At 37.3% G+C, this 18,006-nt stretch overlaps 1 protein-coding gene across 5 annotated transcripts in view; it reads right to left on the minus strand.

Moving 5' to 3' along the window:
• Nucleotides 1–959: 959 nt before the first annotated feature.
• Nucleotides 960–18,006, minus strand: part of fgd1 (FYVE, RhoGEF and PH domain containing 1) — a 106,175-nt gene continuing 89,128 nt past the window's right edge. For all 5 annotated transcript variants that reach the window (XM_056464072.1, XM_056464071.1, XM_056464074.1 and 2 more), the window contains 11 exons: nucleotides 17,279–17,417; nucleotides 16,119–16,177; nucleotides 15,684–15,830; nucleotides 14,938–15,030; nucleotides 14,768–14,847; nucleotides 13,177–13,207; nucleotides 12,984–13,085; nucleotides 9,389–9,517; nucleotides 9,147–9,305; nucleotides 5,687–5,833; nucleotides 960–2,464 (listed from right to left, as the gene is read on the minus strand). In XM_056464072.1, the coding sequence (XP_056320047.1) occupies nucleotides 2,195–2,464; nucleotides 5,687–5,833; nucleotides 9,147–9,305; nucleotides 9,389–9,517; nucleotides 12,984–13,085; nucleotides 13,177–13,207; nucleotides 14,768–14,847; nucleotides 14,938–15,030; nucleotides 15,684–15,830; nucleotides 16,119–16,177; nucleotides 17,279–17,417 (1,356 nt within the window). In that variant the 3' untranslated portion in view covers nucleotides 960–2,194. The remainder of the gene's footprint in view (nucleotides 2,465–5,686; nucleotides 5,834–9,146; nucleotides 9,306–9,388; nucleotides 9,518–12,983; nucleotides 13,086–13,176; nucleotides 13,208–14,767; nucleotides 14,848–14,937; nucleotides 15,031–15,683; nucleotides 15,831–16,118; nucleotides 16,178–17,278; nucleotides 17,418–18,006) is intronic.

Here is an 18,006-nt window from a genome sequence, read left to right on the forward strand (position 1 = left end):
GTTATATTTACAAATGAAGTTGTCCTTTCGACTTTTCATACACAAATACAACACGGCTGAAAACGTTTGATATCCTCATCAAAACTTTGACCTTGTTTTATTTATTTATATATATTCTGTATTAATCTAAAAAGAAACAACCCTCTAAATAAGGCAGGGATATCATTGAGTTTTACAATGATAAAAACTAGCCAGATTCATACATACCCTTCATCTTATATGCAGTCTTATCAAATCCCACAACATTCATAAAATCACTCATGCACGCTAAAACTACAGGATAAGCCTCTGTTATCCTGTAAGAAGAGCCCTGTCATTTAGTCCATTGATTTAAACATTTCATTACACACGTTTTCAGAATTATTTGAACGAAAGGGGTTCTTTAGGCATGAATCTCACATAAAAGGCGTCACTTATCACTCCAAATATATAAAAAATACATTTTTATTTTGCTTAAAAGTAAATATGCTTAATTTAAATGGATTGTTCACCCTCAATAGAGAATTTAATCACTATTTACTCATCCTCAAGTGGTTTAAGTTTCTTTATTCTGTTGAACACAAAAGAAGATATCTCGAAAACCGGTATCCATCGACTTCTATTGTAGGAAAAACAAATACTATGGAAGTCGGTGGTTACAGGTTTCCAGCTTTCTTCAAAATATCTTCTTTTGTGTTCGACAGAAGAGTAAATGATTGTAAATGAGTAAACGATGACAGAATTTTCAGTTTCGGGTGAACTATCCCTTTAAGGACCATATTTTTTGTTTGTTGTTGTTTCATTGTGCTATATTATCACTATTCTTAATAATTCTCTGTAACACAATTCTTATTTTATAAATATGACACCATAAATAGCATTAGCAATAGCATTATTGCTAGCAATAACATTAACATAAATTAAAGCACAACACAATACTACATTATAATTAATATTGTACAATTTAAATAATTTAGCAATTATTTTATTTTGCTGAAACAATATGGTCACTTAAAAAAGCTTTATTTACCTTGTGCAAAATAAAAGTTTCTTATATTAGCTCGACTTGGGGCTGACGTGACATTCACTCCTAAAATATAAGCGGACATTTTGACAAGCGTCCACTAGATGGCGGAATCAATTTGGTAGTGTTTTTCTGCGCTGAAGGGACCGTGGAGTCAACAGGAAGCACATATTTCTGTTGGTCGTGAGTGGTTTAAAACCCGCTTAATAAATATTCCTGCTATGTTCCTGATTACCACACATGTACTCTGTGTCTCTGAGATAAACACAGGCTTGCATAGCTGAACAACATTTCATGTGGCCAATGCTGTCACTGTTCACTACAACAGCCAACGTTTAATAATGTAACCGAAATGTGAAATTCTGTATTTGTTCCTCTTCCTAAGCGGATTATTGCCATAAATATTGGCTGGATTCATATTCTACTGACTAATAAAATCTAACAAAAGCCATTGCCGTTCCAGGGTGTTTTTACCTTTAGACTCTCATGAAACCAGACCAAACCTTCAAACACAACTCGCCATCAGTCTCACTTGACTAAACCACATCCCAACACCTGGATATTAAGCAGGAAACAGATGATCTAAAGGAACAGTTCATCCAAAAATGAAAATGATGGTATCATTTTTTCAAATTTTTACTTGTTTTGAACTTTTATGAGTTTCTTTCTTCAGTTTGGCACAAAAGAAGATATTTTTGGTAACCATTTACTTCCATAGTAATTGGTTTTCTACTATGGAAGTCAATGGTTACAGGTTTTCAGCATTCTTCAAAGTATCTTATTTTGTGTTCAACAGAAAAATCAGAAGAATATCTTAAATATTTGAAACTACATGACGTATGAGTAAAAACCATGAGTAAACTTTAATTTTGGGCTGAACTGTCCCTTTAACAAAGAAACTGCTAACAAAAAAAAATCAATGCACGTACTGTTGTCTTTAAAGTGTGCACACTTTTTTTGTCAGATTGTTCCAAACACTGGTCACTCACACAAAGATGAGCAATACACAGAGAAACGTACCTGTAGATATTTCATGCAACTTACAACTGACAAGTAATACAGATGTGTGTAAGAGAGAAGCTATATGTGTGTGTCTGTGTGTGTGTTTGTCTATTATATCCTGTCACTGTGGTCACATTTGTACAGTTTGCGTGTGCAAAATGATATCATATATATATATTTTTTAGCCAATCATGTGCTTTCTCCTGTAGGCGCTGGCTCCTCCCCCTCCTCCTCCAGGGCCTCAGAAATGGGCCCGTTGGATTGTAGCTCTTCGCCCCTGCCGGCTCTGGATAAAACCTCCATCCAGCGGCGCTGCAGCTCCTCACAGTCGGCACTGAAGTAAACCGTCAGATGACTCTGGCTCATTTTGAAGGCGAAGCGGCGTTCCAGGCGGTCGCCGGATTCAGGTAGAGACACCTCGAAGCCGATGAGGGGGAGACTACGCTGAGCTTTGACATCCTGAGAGAGAAGAAGAGACCAGAAGATCAATATCTAGTCTGGTAAAGCATTAACTAGACTCTGGGAAGCACATTAGTCATGGGACGAGCTGCAAGGCTTTGTTTACACCTGGTGTTAACATCTGTCTTTGCTGATCTGATCATTACACAGATCTCAGGCTAGGAGAATGCATGTCAAATGCATCTGCTTTAACTATGTGTGACCACAGTTTGGGGTTGCTAATAGTAAAACATGTTAACTAAATCTAAAATAAATACTTTTGTTTAAAAAAAATAAATATGGCTATGTTGAGGACCATTATTTTATTTTGACCATGTGCCATATCATTTTATATATATACAGTTGAATTATTAGCCCTCCTAAATTATTAGCCCCCTGTATATTTGTATAGTTTCAACACATTTCTAAACATAATAGTTTTTAATTTCTAATAACTGATTTATTTTATCTTTGCCATGATGACAGTAGATAATATTTTAATAATAATAAAATTAATAATAATAATAAAACTAATAATAATAATAATTCCTTACATTTAAATAGCGCTTTTCTGAACACTCAAAGCATTTTACATATTTTTGGGGTGAATCTCCTCATCCATCATCACTAGTGTGCAGCATCCACCTGGATAAAGCGATGGCAGTTATTTTTGAGCCAGACCGCACCCCACACACCAGCTGATTGGTGGAGAGGAGACAGGGTGAAGAAGCCAATCATGATATGGGTATGGTTAGGAGGCCATGATGGACAGAGGCCAGTGGGCAAATTTGGCCAGGATGCTGAGGTTAAACGAAGGACATCCTGGGATTTTCAACGACCACAGGGAGTCGGGACCTCGGTTGAACATCTCATCTCACTAAGCAGTATAGAGTTCCCATCAATATACTGGGGCGTAAGGACGCACACAGACCGCAGGTTGAGCGCCTCCTGCTGACCTCACCAACACCACTTCCAGCAGCAACCTAGCTTTCCCATGTGGTCTCCCATCCAGGTACTGACCAGGCGCAGCCATGCTTAGCTTCAGTGGGTGACCATGTGAGAGTTGCAGAGAGCTGGCTGCCAGCAAACAACGAAACATTTTTTTTCCCTTGTGCATTTCAACATACATTTTGATAACTGTTACAAAATATAATACAATACAGGGAAAATAAAGGGAATTTTACAAAACCACAAAATAGAGTTGGAATTAAAATAATAATAAAAATGGATTATTATTAAATTAATCCAGCAGGGTGAGGTTTAATATAATGGTGACCATTGCATTGTTACATTAAATTGACAAAACAGTAATATCAATCATTCATTCATTTTCCTTCGGTTTAGTCCATTTATTCATTAGGGGTTGCCACAGCGGAATGAACCGCCAACTTATCCAGCATATGTTCTACACAGCGGATGCCCTTTGTGGTGGAAATTCATTTTATTCATCCATGAATGTACTGTTTTAGTTAGACCAAGTGTGAACACATTAACATCTGTTTATCACCAGACAAGATCTAGATAAGTACATGGTGATTTAACAAACTACATGTTCAGATGAGATGTAAGGCTGAAATGTAGATGGTCAAAAATAAAGTTTGAGCGCTGATGTAACTGTGATTCATCCTGTATATCACTGATGACCTTGTGGGTATTACAAGCTAGATAAAAAGAGAACGCACTCTGTTTCTGCGTCTCCCTCTCTGCAGAAACTGTCATTGATGTACGATCGTGTGACCTTCTTTGCAAAGAATAAAACCTTAAAAGACACTTTGGGTAAGAATTTGTCTTCTTTACCACTGAGGGAGCCTCCTTAAAGAAAATTGCCACTACACCTTCTAGCTGCAACCCAGTACTGGGAAACATCCCTACACACTCATTCACACACATGCACTATGGCCAATTTAGTTTATTCAATTCACCTGTACCACATGACTTTGGAATATGGGGGAAACCGGAGCACCTAGAGGAAACCCACACTAACACAGGGAGAACATGCAAACTCCACACAGAAAAGCCAACTGACCCAGCCAGGACTCGAACCAGCGACCTTCTTGCTGTGAGGTGACAGTGCTAACCACTGAGCCACCGTGCCTCAAAAACTGTAATATAATTATATCTATTTTAACATTGTTGACTCAAAAACAATTCTTTCAACTTACTACACAGAATAGGTCCTTTATGCTCATTTAGTGTTAAAAAGAAAGTAAAACTTCCATCTTCCAAATTTATTTTGCTTTTACTTTTGATTCTTTTATTTTCAAATTACAATTGATTTCCATTCTTCTACAGCCAAAGGTTTATTTATATTTATATAAACATGACATTAGTTATGTAAATCCACAATTCCCAAAAATAATACATATAATTTTAATAACAGTTAAACCATTTTTAGTAATTCCTCTCCTGTTATCTTCATTTATAATAAAAAAAATTAATTATATTTTTGGATTAATTAAAGAAAATACAACACTGTAATTCTACACTTTATAAACCATTTACTATTTAAACATATTTTAATTTATTATTTATTCATGTCTTTTACTTACTTTTTTTATTTAATGCATCCTCGTTGAAAAAAACCACCTGTCGGACATATAGTGGCAAATCCCACTTTATGATTATGCTAAATTTCTTGTAGAGTTGCATGGGAAAATAATATATTGAATAATTGAATTAATGTTGCATTTTAGATTAACACCCACTCAGGCACATGTGTCAAAGCCAGTTCCTGGAGGGCCGCAACTCTGCACAATTTAGTTCCAACCCTAATTAAACACCTGATCAAACTAATTGAGTGCTTTAGGCTTGTTTGATACCTACAGATATGTGTGTTGAAGCAGGGCTGGAGCTTAACTCTGCAGGGCTCCGGCCCTCCAGGAATTGACTTTGACACCCCTGCACTTAGACATACACTAGGGGATGGTTCACCAGAAAATTTAATTACATTCACTACTTTCTCATCCTAAACTTTGATGAGTTTCTTCCATCTGTTAAACACAAAATAGGATATTTTAAAGGAAGCTGAAAACCTGTAACCAATAACTTCCATAGTAGGAAAACTATGGAGTATATTATGGAGTATATAAACATAGTAGGATATCATGGAAGTCAATGGTTACAGGTTTTCAGCCTTTTTCAAAATAGCTTCTTTTGTACATAAGAAAGAAACAGTTTTTGAACAAGTGAATGATGAGTAAATGATGACAGAAGTCTCTTTATCGCAGGCCATGATCTTCTTACCTGTGGAGCACCATAGATATACAGCACCAGTGGTTCATTTTCAGGGATGACGAACCATGCCTTCTGCCATCCACGGCCACTTCCCTTCTCCATGTGGTGCAGAAAACTACACAGCACACTGTTCTCAGCCGCCACCGAGGCCTGCTTCTGTATCAGGAGAACAACAAGTTTTTCTTAAACATTTTTGCATGATGAATTATTATTTTTTTTTCTACTTATTCACCCTTGCATCCTCATATTTTGCATTGTTTCCCTACAGTCGATTATCATGCACAGTTAAAACAAAATCCATGTATTTACATATTTACATATTTTACATACATTCATTCTCATTCGGCTTAGTCCCAGATTATTAGAGGTTGCCACAGCGGAATGAAGCGCCAACTATTCCAGCATATGTTTTAAGCAGCGGATGCCCATCAAGCCGCATCCATACGCTCTTAAATTCACACACACACTCATACACTACAGCTAATTTAGTTCATCCAATTCACCTATAGCGCTTGTCTTTGGACTGTGAGGGAAACCAGAGCACCCGCTGCACCACTGGACTAACCAAAAACAGGACAAGGTTGATCAAATATGATGAAAACAAACAAATGAACATATCTAAAATAAGACTAAGGCTAAATAACAGAAACAGCTTACTAAACTAACACTGCTTAAAGCACGGGTGTCCAAAGTCGGTCCTGGAGGGCCAGTGTTTAGCTCCAACTTTCTTCAACACACCCCTGGAAGTTTCTAGTATACCTAGAAAGAGCTTGATTAGCTGGTTCAGGTGTGTTTAATTGGGGTTGGAACTAAAATATGCAGGACACCAGCCCTCCAGGACCGACTTTGGATATCCCTGGCTTAAAGGGATAGTTCACCCCAAAATGAAAATTTCCTCCCCATTTACACACACTTTATGAATTTCTTTGATATTCTGAAAATATAAACATGATATTCTGAAGAATGTTTAAAAAAAAAACATCCATTGACATCCATAGTAGGAACAAAAATACAATGGATGTCAATTTCCACCACTCTTCAGTATATCTTCCTTTGTGTTCAACAGAAGAAACTCAAAGAGGTTTGGAATATATGAAGGATGAGTAAATTCAATCATTTATTCATTTTCTTTTTGGCTTAGTCCCTTTATTAATCCGCGGTCACCACAGCTGAATGAACCGCCAACTTATCCAGCACATGTTTTATGCAGCAGATAATCTTCCAGCTGCAACCCACTACTGGGAAATATCCATACACACTCATCTACACTTATACACTATGAACAGTTTAGCCTACCCAATTCACCTGTACCGCATGTCTTTGGATTGTGAGGGAAACCGGAGCACCCAGAGGAAACCCACGCAAAATGCAGGGAGAACATGCAAACTCCACACACAAACGCCAACTGACAGCCGAGGCTCGAACCAGCGACCTTCTTGCTGTGAGGCGACAGCATTACCTACTGCACCACTGCGTCACCCGGATGAGTAAATAGTGACCGAATTTACATTTTTGGAGGAACTATCCCTTCAACACTAACACACAATGGCATCCACTATATAACTACAGGTTAACAATGTTTATGTATATTATTTAACTGTTAAAAGCTATTAGTTACTACTTAATTAGTTAAGGTTATTAGTAACTAATACAGTTATGGTAACTAATAACCTTAACATTTCTGAATTTGATTGTAATGCAATAATGTGCACCTTTTGTGAAGCTGGAACTCGTATTTCTTTTCAAATTTTTTTAAGTCCATGTGAAATCAAAATGTACAATATTTATTTTGCTACAGCACATTGTTACTCTTTAGCTGAACAACTAATTCATGCAAGTTAACCCACTGAAAAAACAAAAGTCAGTTAAAGGCTCACCTTTTCCTGACCATGTTAGGCCCGGTTTACACTAATATGTTTAGTTTTAGAATGGCGCTTTAGAACAAAAACTATCCATGTCCACACCTAGCATTTCTGAAAAGCTCTCCATCCACACTACACCGCTGAAAACGCACATCACGTGACCACACACTCTGGAATGCGCTGCAGCGTATGCGCACGTCTGAGCTCCAGGCAGTCAGCGGGTGATTTGAGCACACCTCCCCAGCTGAGAGCAGCGCACGTCTGACATATCTAATGACTCTTCAGTCTTTTAAATCGATTACTTGTTCTCAGGTAACGTGTTTTGTCTGAGCGCAAATATAAGATAATATATTAATTTATGTAACTACGTACACTGATTCTGTACATTTGACTGATTGCTTGCCTTTATTTCCTATATTGGACAAGCTTATTGTACGTTAAACTTTTATAATGGCCATTATTGATTATTAAAACTGATATTCAGCAAAAGAGAGGGTGTGTTTCGTATTTTCAATGAAAATAAAAGGAGGCAGTTATGTTAGAGGCTCCATTTTGTCATAAATATGCATACAGTGAAGATGACGATCATATAAATATACAGCTACACGACGCCTCAACACTTTTCAGTGTCCGTTAAGTTGTCAATATTAAAATTAAAATAGGCAGCTCCTTATATCATGTTTACATTTTATTGTTAAGATAGTGAAACAACATAGCCAGGGTGATGTGAATGACGTTATAAAATACACTGTTGTCTGTTGAAGATTTACCCGATGTGTCCTCTGGAGTTTGTTTTCCATATCAAACTTGCAAAGTCTTAACTTACAAGGAGAGGATGCAAGACTTAACTCTGTGCACTTAATATTGAGAAAAAGGTCCAATCAGATAGGTCAATGTCTGCAGCTACGCCTCCGTTTTCAGATGTCTCCGTTTTCCCCCCCATCCACACTGACACAGAGCAGCAGTGTTTTAAAACCAAAATGGCCTCTTCAGTGTTTTCAAAAGGCTTCGTTTTCAGGGCTCAAAAACTCCAGGGTAGTGTGGATGGAAGGCGTAATCGTAGCAAAACTTATGCATTGTGAAGTTTTCAAACTAATTTCGAGAGGAGCACGTGATATGATTGACTGCAGCTGGCCACTCATCTACATTTACTAGTTAGCCAATCAGATTAACCCCAACTCACTATAAGTAGCCTAGCTAGAACTACTCTCTTATCTTTGTTTTCCGAAGAAACCCCCCATCCACCCCATCTCCTCCTCTTTTCTACCTCTTACCACGGGGAGCTCTCGAGAACCACCTGATCTCGTACTCACATATGCTCTATGGACCAGGCGGGAGCCCTGGGCTCACCTATCTCCGAGCTCAGGGTTCTCTCCCGGGACAGCATGCCAAACCTGCTAACAGTTGTCAAACAATATCTAAGTGTGAACTCTTGAATTAAAACTAAAACGTATTAGTGTAAACAAGGCCGTAGTTTGCAACAAGGGAATGATGCGCAAAAGGAAAGCTCCACCCCCTACTCAATATTCCATTTGAGTTGGAAGTACATGAACATACTGACTTAAAAGTCTCAGCAACTTCACGCAGACTTTAAATGCTGATAGTACCTCTAGGATGGAGCGTCGTCTCTGTGTGCTGCTGCTCAGACTGGCAGGAGACGGCGGCACTCCAACTAACATGGTATAACAGTCTATACACACACGGTTGGCTCGGTTATTATCATACAACAGCCGGGCACGAAACTCTGAACACTTTCCACACACCACCTGAAATGAAAAAAGACCCACGTCAGCGCGCTGTCAACATCAGCATGCCCTATAAACACAGTTATGGCGTGTGTTGATCCTACATGTCCGCAGGCTTTGCAGTGATGCCGTCGTTTGGTGATGGAGTTGAACGGCTCCTGACACTTCATGCACAGCGTAACCTCTTTCTCCCGGATCGGAGTGGGCGCTCGCTTTCCAAGCTCTGAGCAATTCTGAAAACAAAGACCGAGAGTCACAGAATATTACAGTAAGTATTCACAGACCTAACCTACACCTAAACATGGGATTAAATGTCATCACATTAGAGCGTGGGTCATTCATTCATTAATTTTTCCTTCAGGTTATAATTATAAGGTTTTATGTTTTGTTTTCAGAAGCAAAAACATTCATATTAGAATTTATATGTAAATACTGATAACATGTCTTCGAACTGTCAGAGCGCTTATTTGCAGAGAATTACAATATATCATTAATATTTATTAATATAAATTAATAACATTGAGGAAAAAAGAACATGTTATATTCTGTTAGTGTATTAAATTTGTAGGTGTATATATATATATATATATATATATATATATATATATATATATATATATATATATATATATATATATATATATATATATATATATATATATTAGTTTATACAACAGTTCTGTCTGGTTCTTGAATCTGATTGGCTGATGGCCGTGAGATATTAAAGTAATATCAGCACTCAAACAGCCTCTTCACCTTTGTGTATTACTCCGCCCAGACCGGCGACATCAAGAAGGCTAAACAACTCTACACAGTTTGACAAATGTTGCTGCTGTTGGACAACATAATGTACTTTTGAGGCTTTTTTAGTTGTTTAGATTCCAACTATGCATTTTATTGATAGTGCCTATTTAGAGATATGTTTCATGAATTTGGGACTTTCAGAGCCCTGTTAGCCCTGTCATACTGCCCATCATGAGCACTCCTCTGACGGCTACTAAGTCAAAAGTATGGTAGGTGTCTTTATTTTAGTCTACTGTAAAATGTTATTTGCTCAGGCTATATCTAAATACAATATTTTGGTCAAAGTCATCTGTTATTTACTCTAGAGCAAATACCACCTAAATGTAATTACTCCCAGGCTGCCCTTACCATGAAACATATTATGTTGGAATGTGGAAGTTCAAATACCATTAGACAAAATTTTTATAAGCAGAGTACTTTGATGGACATTTTTAAAAAGTTACCACCAGGAAGAATCTTAAATTATTTATCAAAAATTAAACTGAAAAATCATATTTAACTTTGAATATATTTTTGTGTGAATTTTATTTATTTATATTCTTTATATTTGTACAAATAAATTTTTATTGTAATACAAATTTGTTTTTATCATGTAGTATTTTTTTGTACAGTTAAAGTCAGAATTAAGAGGGCTAACCTCCTGAATTATTAGCCCCCGGTTTATTTTTTTCCCCCATTTCTGTTTAACAGAGAGAAGATTTCTTCGACCCATTTCTAAACATAATATTTTTAATAACTCATTTCTAATAACTGATTTATTTTATCTTTGCCATGATGACAGTAAATAATATTTGACTAGATATTTTTCAAGACACTTCTCTAGAGCTTAAAGTGACATTTAAAGGCTTAACTAGGTTAATTAGGTTGACTAGGCAGGTTAGAGTAATTAGGCAAGTCATTGTATAATGATGCTTTATTCTGTAGACTATCGAAAAAAATTATAGCTTAAAGGGGCTAATAATATTGTCCTTAAAATGGTTTATAAAAAATTAAAAACTGCTTTTATTCTAGCCTAAATAAAACAAATCAGACTTTCTCCAGAAGAAAAAATATTATCAGACATACTGTGAAAATTTCCTTGCTCTGTTAAACATCATTTGGCAAATATTTAAAAAAGACAAAAAATTCAAAGGGGGCTAATAATTTTGACTTCAACTGTATATCCATTTTGCCATGAAATAGCCATAAGCTGCTGATGTTGTATTAAATAAATAATAAATAAATAAATACTCTAGAACAAATAGATTTGACTGCAAAGTTAAATTTAGCATAATGCTGAATGAAAACTTGTTTGTTATTCTTTTGACTGATTTACTTATCTTTATATTGTTGTTTGTTTAATGTTATTAATGGATATATTCATTTTATATAAATTGCAGTCATATTTAATGAAAAATATGTTTGTAATACATTTACATTTACATTTACATTTAGTCATTTAGCAGACGCTTTTATCCAAAGCGACTTACAAATGAGGACAAGGAAGCAATTTACACAATTAGCAATAGCAATTATAGCAATTAACTATAAGAGCAGCAGTGAACAAGTGCTATAGACAAGTTTCAGGTGTGTAATACAGATTTTGTAGTAATTTAGCACAACTTGAGCAAAGAAATTGACGTTACACTGTTTCAGCAAAAGATGGCGACGGACTCAGCATAATAAGCCAGGGGATAAAAATGTTTTTTTGAGCGTAAATTTAAAACAAAACTTGAACAAATCATTATAGAACTGATAAGTGACATTCTAAGTTGATCACTCTCTTTTGTCTTTTATATTGCTGTATTTATGCCATAGTAATCCAATAGAGTTTGCTTTGCGTTGGCTTTTTCAGGGTTAAATTTTTCCAGAGAAAAACTGGGAGATCTCTGTAGACCAGGGGTCTCAAACTTAATTTACCTGGGGGCCGCTAAAGGCCGAGTCTGGGTGAGGCTGGGCCGCATCAGGTTTTCCACAAGAAATTAATTATATTATTAATGATTAATTTCCAATTTGGGGCGAAACAATGGCGCAGTGGGTAGCACGTTCACCTCAGAGCAAGAAGGTTGCTAGTTTGAGCCTCGACTGGGTCAGTTGGCATTTCTGTGTGGAGTTTGCATGTTCTCCCCGTGTTGGCGTGGGTTTACCTCCAGGTGCTCTGGTTTTCCCCACAAGTCCAAAGACATGCGCTACAGGTGAATTCCGTAAGCTAAATTGTCTGTAGTGTATGTGTGTGAATGTAAGAGTGTATGGTGTTTCCTAGTGATGGGTTGCGGCTGTAAGGGCATCCTCTGCGTAAAATATGTGCTGGATAAGTTTGCGGTTCATTCCACTGTGCAACCCCAGATTAATACCGAGACTAGGCTGAAAAGAAAATGAATGAAACCTATGAAAACTGTTTGCAAACCTAAATGAAGTCTAGATACTTACTAATATTTTAAAAATGAAATTGATAATTTAAGTATGACATAATGACAGTACAGTGGTTTTGCTATTTTATTTCATTTTTGTTTTTCTTTCATATTTTTATTCAGCTTTAATTTGATTTAAGTAGTTTAAGTAATTTTAGTATTCCAACCAAGATATTTTTATATTTTGTACACGTATTTATATTTCAGAATTACTTTAAATAATAAAAGTGTTTGAATTTTTTTAATGAACAATATTATCAGTGCATAATTTATTATTAATATTTATTTATTTATATATTTATTTATTTATTCATTCATTCTTTATGATTTATATTAATACAATAAAACTTTTTATAAAACTTTTTAAGTATTTCAACTTAAGCATAATATTTCTTTTAAAACAAATACTGATATTTTCAGAATTACTTTAAATACAGTAATGATAGTGTTTTCATGTTTTCCAATGCACAATATCAGCATTGTGAGTGCTAAGGCAGGCACCAACCGGAGAGTTTGGAGGAGTGAAATCCTCCTCCCGAAAGGAGCAGTTGAGCATCCGGAAGGTCTCCAGCGTCTGCTCATGTCTCTGTATAGTAGCCTGGATTGCCTGTGAGTAAGTGAACAAGAAGGAAAAATTAGTAAAATGTAAATGTGTGAATGTTAGAGAGCCTGTCATGTGACTTAAAGGAGAACATTACCTGAATCCAATCCCTCTTTTCTTCCTCCGTCCTGGTGAAATAAGAAAATTATTTTAAACTTCCAAAAGCTGCACATACTGTACACTGTAAAAAGTGATTAGTTGACATTACTTAATAATTATAAGGCAACAAGTTTACTCTCTCTTTTTAAGCAAACAAACTACATGCACTTATTAGGTACACCTGTCCAACTGTTCACACTTGGCAGCAACTCAATGCATTTAGGCATGTAGACATGGTCGAGATGAACTGCTGCAGTACAAACCGAGCATCAGAATGGGGAAGAAAGCTGATTTACGTGACTTTGAATGTAGCATGGTTGTTGGTGCCAGACTGGCTGGTCTGAGTATTTCATAAACTGCTGATATACTGGGATTTTCATGCACAACCATCTCTAGGGTTTACAGAGAATGGTCTGAAAAATAGAAAATATCCAGTGAGAGGCAGTTCTGTGGGCGGAAATGCCTTGTTGATGCCAGAGGTCAGAGGAGAATGGTCAGACTGGTTCCAGCTGATAGAAAGGCAACTGTAACTCAAATAAGCACTCGTTACAACGGAGGTTTGTAGAAGAGCATCTCAGAACACACAACACGTCTAGCCTTGAGGCGGATGGGCTTCCTTAGCAGAGGACCACACCGGGTGCCACTCCTGTCAGCTAAGAACAGGACACTGAGGCTACAATTCACACAGCCTCACCAAAATTGGACAATAGAAGATTGGAAAAACGTTGCCTGGTCTGATGAGTCTCGAATTCTGCTGCGACATTTGTATGGTAGGGTCAGAATTTTGCGTCAACACCATGAAAGCATGGATCCATCCTGCCTTGTATCAATGGTTCAGGCTGGTGGTGGTGGTGTAATGGTGTGGGGGATACTTACTTGGCACACTTTGGGCCCATAAGTACCAATTGAGCACCACAGCCTACCTGAGTATTGTTGCTGACCATGTCCATCTCTTTATGACCACAGTGTACCCATTTTCTGATGGCTACTTCCAGCAGGATAACGCACCATGTCATGAAGTGCAAATCATCTCAGACTGGTCTCTTGAACATGACAATGAATTCACTGTACTCAAATGGCCTCCACAGTCACCAGATATCAATCCAATAGAGCACATTTAAGATGTGGTATAATGAGAGATTTACATCATGGATGTGGAGCCGACAAATCAGCAGCAACTGCGTGATGCTATCATGTCAATATGAACCAAAATCTGTGAGGAATATTTCCAGTACTTTGTTGATTCTATGCCACGAAAGATTTAGGAAGTTCTGAAGGCAAAAAGGGGGTCCAACCTGATACTAGTAAGGTGACCCTAATAAAGTGGCGGGTGAAGTTAAGTCAATGGGTTTGCTGACTTTTTTAAAAGTAAAATCAATTTGTTGCCTTTAAGACAATGGGTTTACTTACTTTCTAAAGTAAAGTAACTAATTGCTTTTTACTTTCTCTTGTTTTTCAAAGTGCTGATTTGCTTTTCTTGGGTATTTTTATTAACAAAAAACAAAAAACCTCTGGCAGCATATTTGTGGTTGTCAATCAACCTCAGGATTTATTTTTAAAGCAGATGAAGCACATTCCCTAAAGTGTACCTTGCTTGCAGTTCTAGTGAGCGCTGTTTTCCGGACACCAGAAATGTTCGCGGTACATTCATGCTGCTGGTCTCCTTCAGCTGTGAAGCAATGCAGAGTCAATTAAACATCTGATAACAACAGATTTATGTTCAATATGAAACTGTAAACAAGATAAAAACACATCAGACCTCCATGCCGTCCACATCAATCCGCGCTCGCACTCCAAACTTCTGTCCTATCAGCCTTAGTTTAGGGACGCAGTACAGCAACCTGTCATTGAACTTCAGAGAGAGAAGAACAGTTCTAAGCCATATAAACAGTTAAAGTCAGATTTATTAATGAATTTAATTTAATTTTTTTAATATTTCCCAAATTATGTTTAACAGAGCAAGGAAATTTTCATAGTATGTCTGATAATATTTTTTCTTCTGGAGAAATTCTTATTTGGTTTTTTTTCAGCTAAAACAAAAGCTGTTTTTAATTTTTTAAAGCCATTTTAAAGTCAAAATTATTAGCCCCTTAAGAATATTTTGTTTCCAATTGTCTACAGAACAAACCATCGATATACAATGACTTGCCTAATTACCCTAACCTACCTAGTTAACCTAATTAACCTAGTTAAGCCTTTAAATGTCACTTTAAGCTGTATAGAAGTGTCTTGAAAAATATCTAGTCAAATATTATTTACTGTCATCATGGCAAAGATAAAATAAATCAGTTATCAGAAATGAGTTATTAAAAAACTGAAATCCTCTCTCCTTTAAACAGAAATTTAAAATATAAAATAATAAAATATATATAAAATAGTACAATAAAAGTATCTAATAAACCATGATTGCATGCCTGCCACATGATCGACTGACAGACATTAATGTATTTTTTTAAAACACATCATTTAGTTATTCAAATCATTATCTGTGCATGTTTGACTCACCAGAATGAGGTATCTATCCTGCGACGTCCCGTTTTTAGCTGACAGTTTGAGGATGTGTCCCTCTTTAATCAGCTCATTAGTGGGGTTAACGATATCCTCCTCACCTCCAAGCAGCTCGTACACTTTCAACAGCTTCCTCATGCGCTCCTTAGAGACAAAACATTCACGTTTGTCCCAAAAAAATAAAAAATCCCCCATTTTCAATGTTTTGAATTGGAATTTTCGCATTTTGAATAGTTTCAGATCGGAGGGAGGGATGTCTCGAAATGCAGAAAACAAACCCATAAGCAATTAACAGTTGTAAAATGAGAGACTTTGAGAACAGTCGGCACATTAAAGAGGCAGCCGTGCTTAATTACAAAGCCATGTTAAGTGGCAGTGTTTGGTTTTCACCCCAGATGGAGTGTGGCGCTCATCTGAAGCTCTAAAACTCACCATTTTTCTGATGGCAGCGTTTGAGTGTTCTGCCGCAGTGGCGATCAGCTCCAGAGACTCTGCACAGGAGAAACAACAAAGATCCTGAATATTCACACAGTGTATTCTTCTCTATTGAGATAGCCCATGTTAGATAGCAGTTGTGGCCTAACGGTTAGAGAGTTAAACTTGCCATAGAAAGGTTGCAGGTTCAATTCCTGCTCCCGGTAGAAACTGAAGAGGGGGGCAGTGAATAAACCACATTCTCTCCATCTTTGATACTCAACTAAGGTGCCAGTGAGCAAGCAAAGCAAAGCATAGCTGCCCACTGCTCTGGGTGTATGCTCAAGGTGTGTGTGTGCTCACTCCTCACTCAATTTGTGTGTGTGTGCACTTGGATGGATTAAAATCAGAGGACCAATTTTGAGTATGGGTTAAATTATACTTGACACGATTCATTCATTCATTCATTTTCATTCTGGCTTAGTGCCTTTATTTATCCGGGGTCGCCACAGTGGAATGAACTGTCAACTTATTCAGCATATGTTTTACGCAGTGAATGTCCTTCCAGCTGCAACCCATCACTGGGAAACATCCATACACACATACCCTACAGAAAATTTAGCTTACCTAATTATAACGCATGTCTTTGGACTGTGGGGGAAACCGGAGCACCCAGAGGAAACCCACGCCAACACGGGGAGAACATGCAAACTCCACACAGAAATGCCAACTGGCCCAGCCGAGGCTCAAACCAGCGACCTTCTTGCTGTGAGACGACAGTGCTAACCACTGCGCCACCGTGACACCCTGGAACGACTCACTAACTTAAAATATTTTGCCTTTTATTTTAGCCTGTTAACTTCAAATGAATATTTTTACTGAAGTATTTTCAGGTGCATGCACTTTAATATATACAGTAGAGTACAATAAATATAGTTAAAAAAATATTAGCAATATTATTAGTATACAGTATTAGTAATATAAAAATGAACATATTACAATAGCATATTTTAAAAATTGTTTGTATATAGAAACCCCAACCCCCCGCCATACATCTTGTTTTGATATTCTTTAAGTGGGATAAATTGTTAATTGGGGGGTGTCAGTCCCCCCTAAACCTCCCTGTTATTCGCACCCTGGTTATAATGCAGGTCAGGATAAGGATGAAGTGCACTCACTCTGGGCATCTTTGAAGTCGTCTGCGTCTTCCGGCAGCCGGTGCAGGTAGTCTTTGAGCAGCAGCTCGTAGCGAGGGATTCGCTGCACAGGCTCCAGCATGTGGTGCTGGAGGGTGAGATTCCCACACATCTCCTCTTTCTGCAACACACACCCAAAATCACACCACGAGTGAAAAGAGAACATGCACGGATTCATTCACACACACTAATGCAGGATATATTCTCTGCAGAATATTTATAAGACTCGCACCTTTAGGACAACATGAATACAATAAGTTCACACTATATATGAAGTTTTTATTGTGCTATTATATACTTATTTTTTATATTTAATATAATAAATTCATACTATCAGTATGTGTTATATCAGTATACACAAAAGAGTTATTAATATCCATTCATTAATTCATTTTCTTTTTGGCTTAGTCCCTTTATTAATCTGGGGTCACCACAGTGGAATGAACCGCCAACTTATCAATATGTTTTACGCAGCGGATGCCCTTCCAGCTGCAACCCATCTCTGAGAAACATCCATACACACTCATACACTACAGCCAATTTAGTCTACCCAATTCACCTATAGCACATGTCTTTGGACTATGGGGGAAACCGGAGGAAACCCACGTGAACACAGGGAGAACATGTAAACTCCACACAGAAACACCAACTGACCCAGCCGAAGCTCGAACCAGCGACCTTCTTGCTGTGAGGCGACAGCACTACCTACT

Source organism: Danio aesculapii, chromosome 8 (assembly GCF_903798145.1).
Source record: "Danio aesculapii chromosome 8, fDanAes4.1, whole genome shotgun sequence".
Classification (NCBI taxonomy): Eukaryota; Metazoa; Chordata; class Actinopteri; order Cypriniformes; family Danionidae; genus Danio; species Danio aesculapii.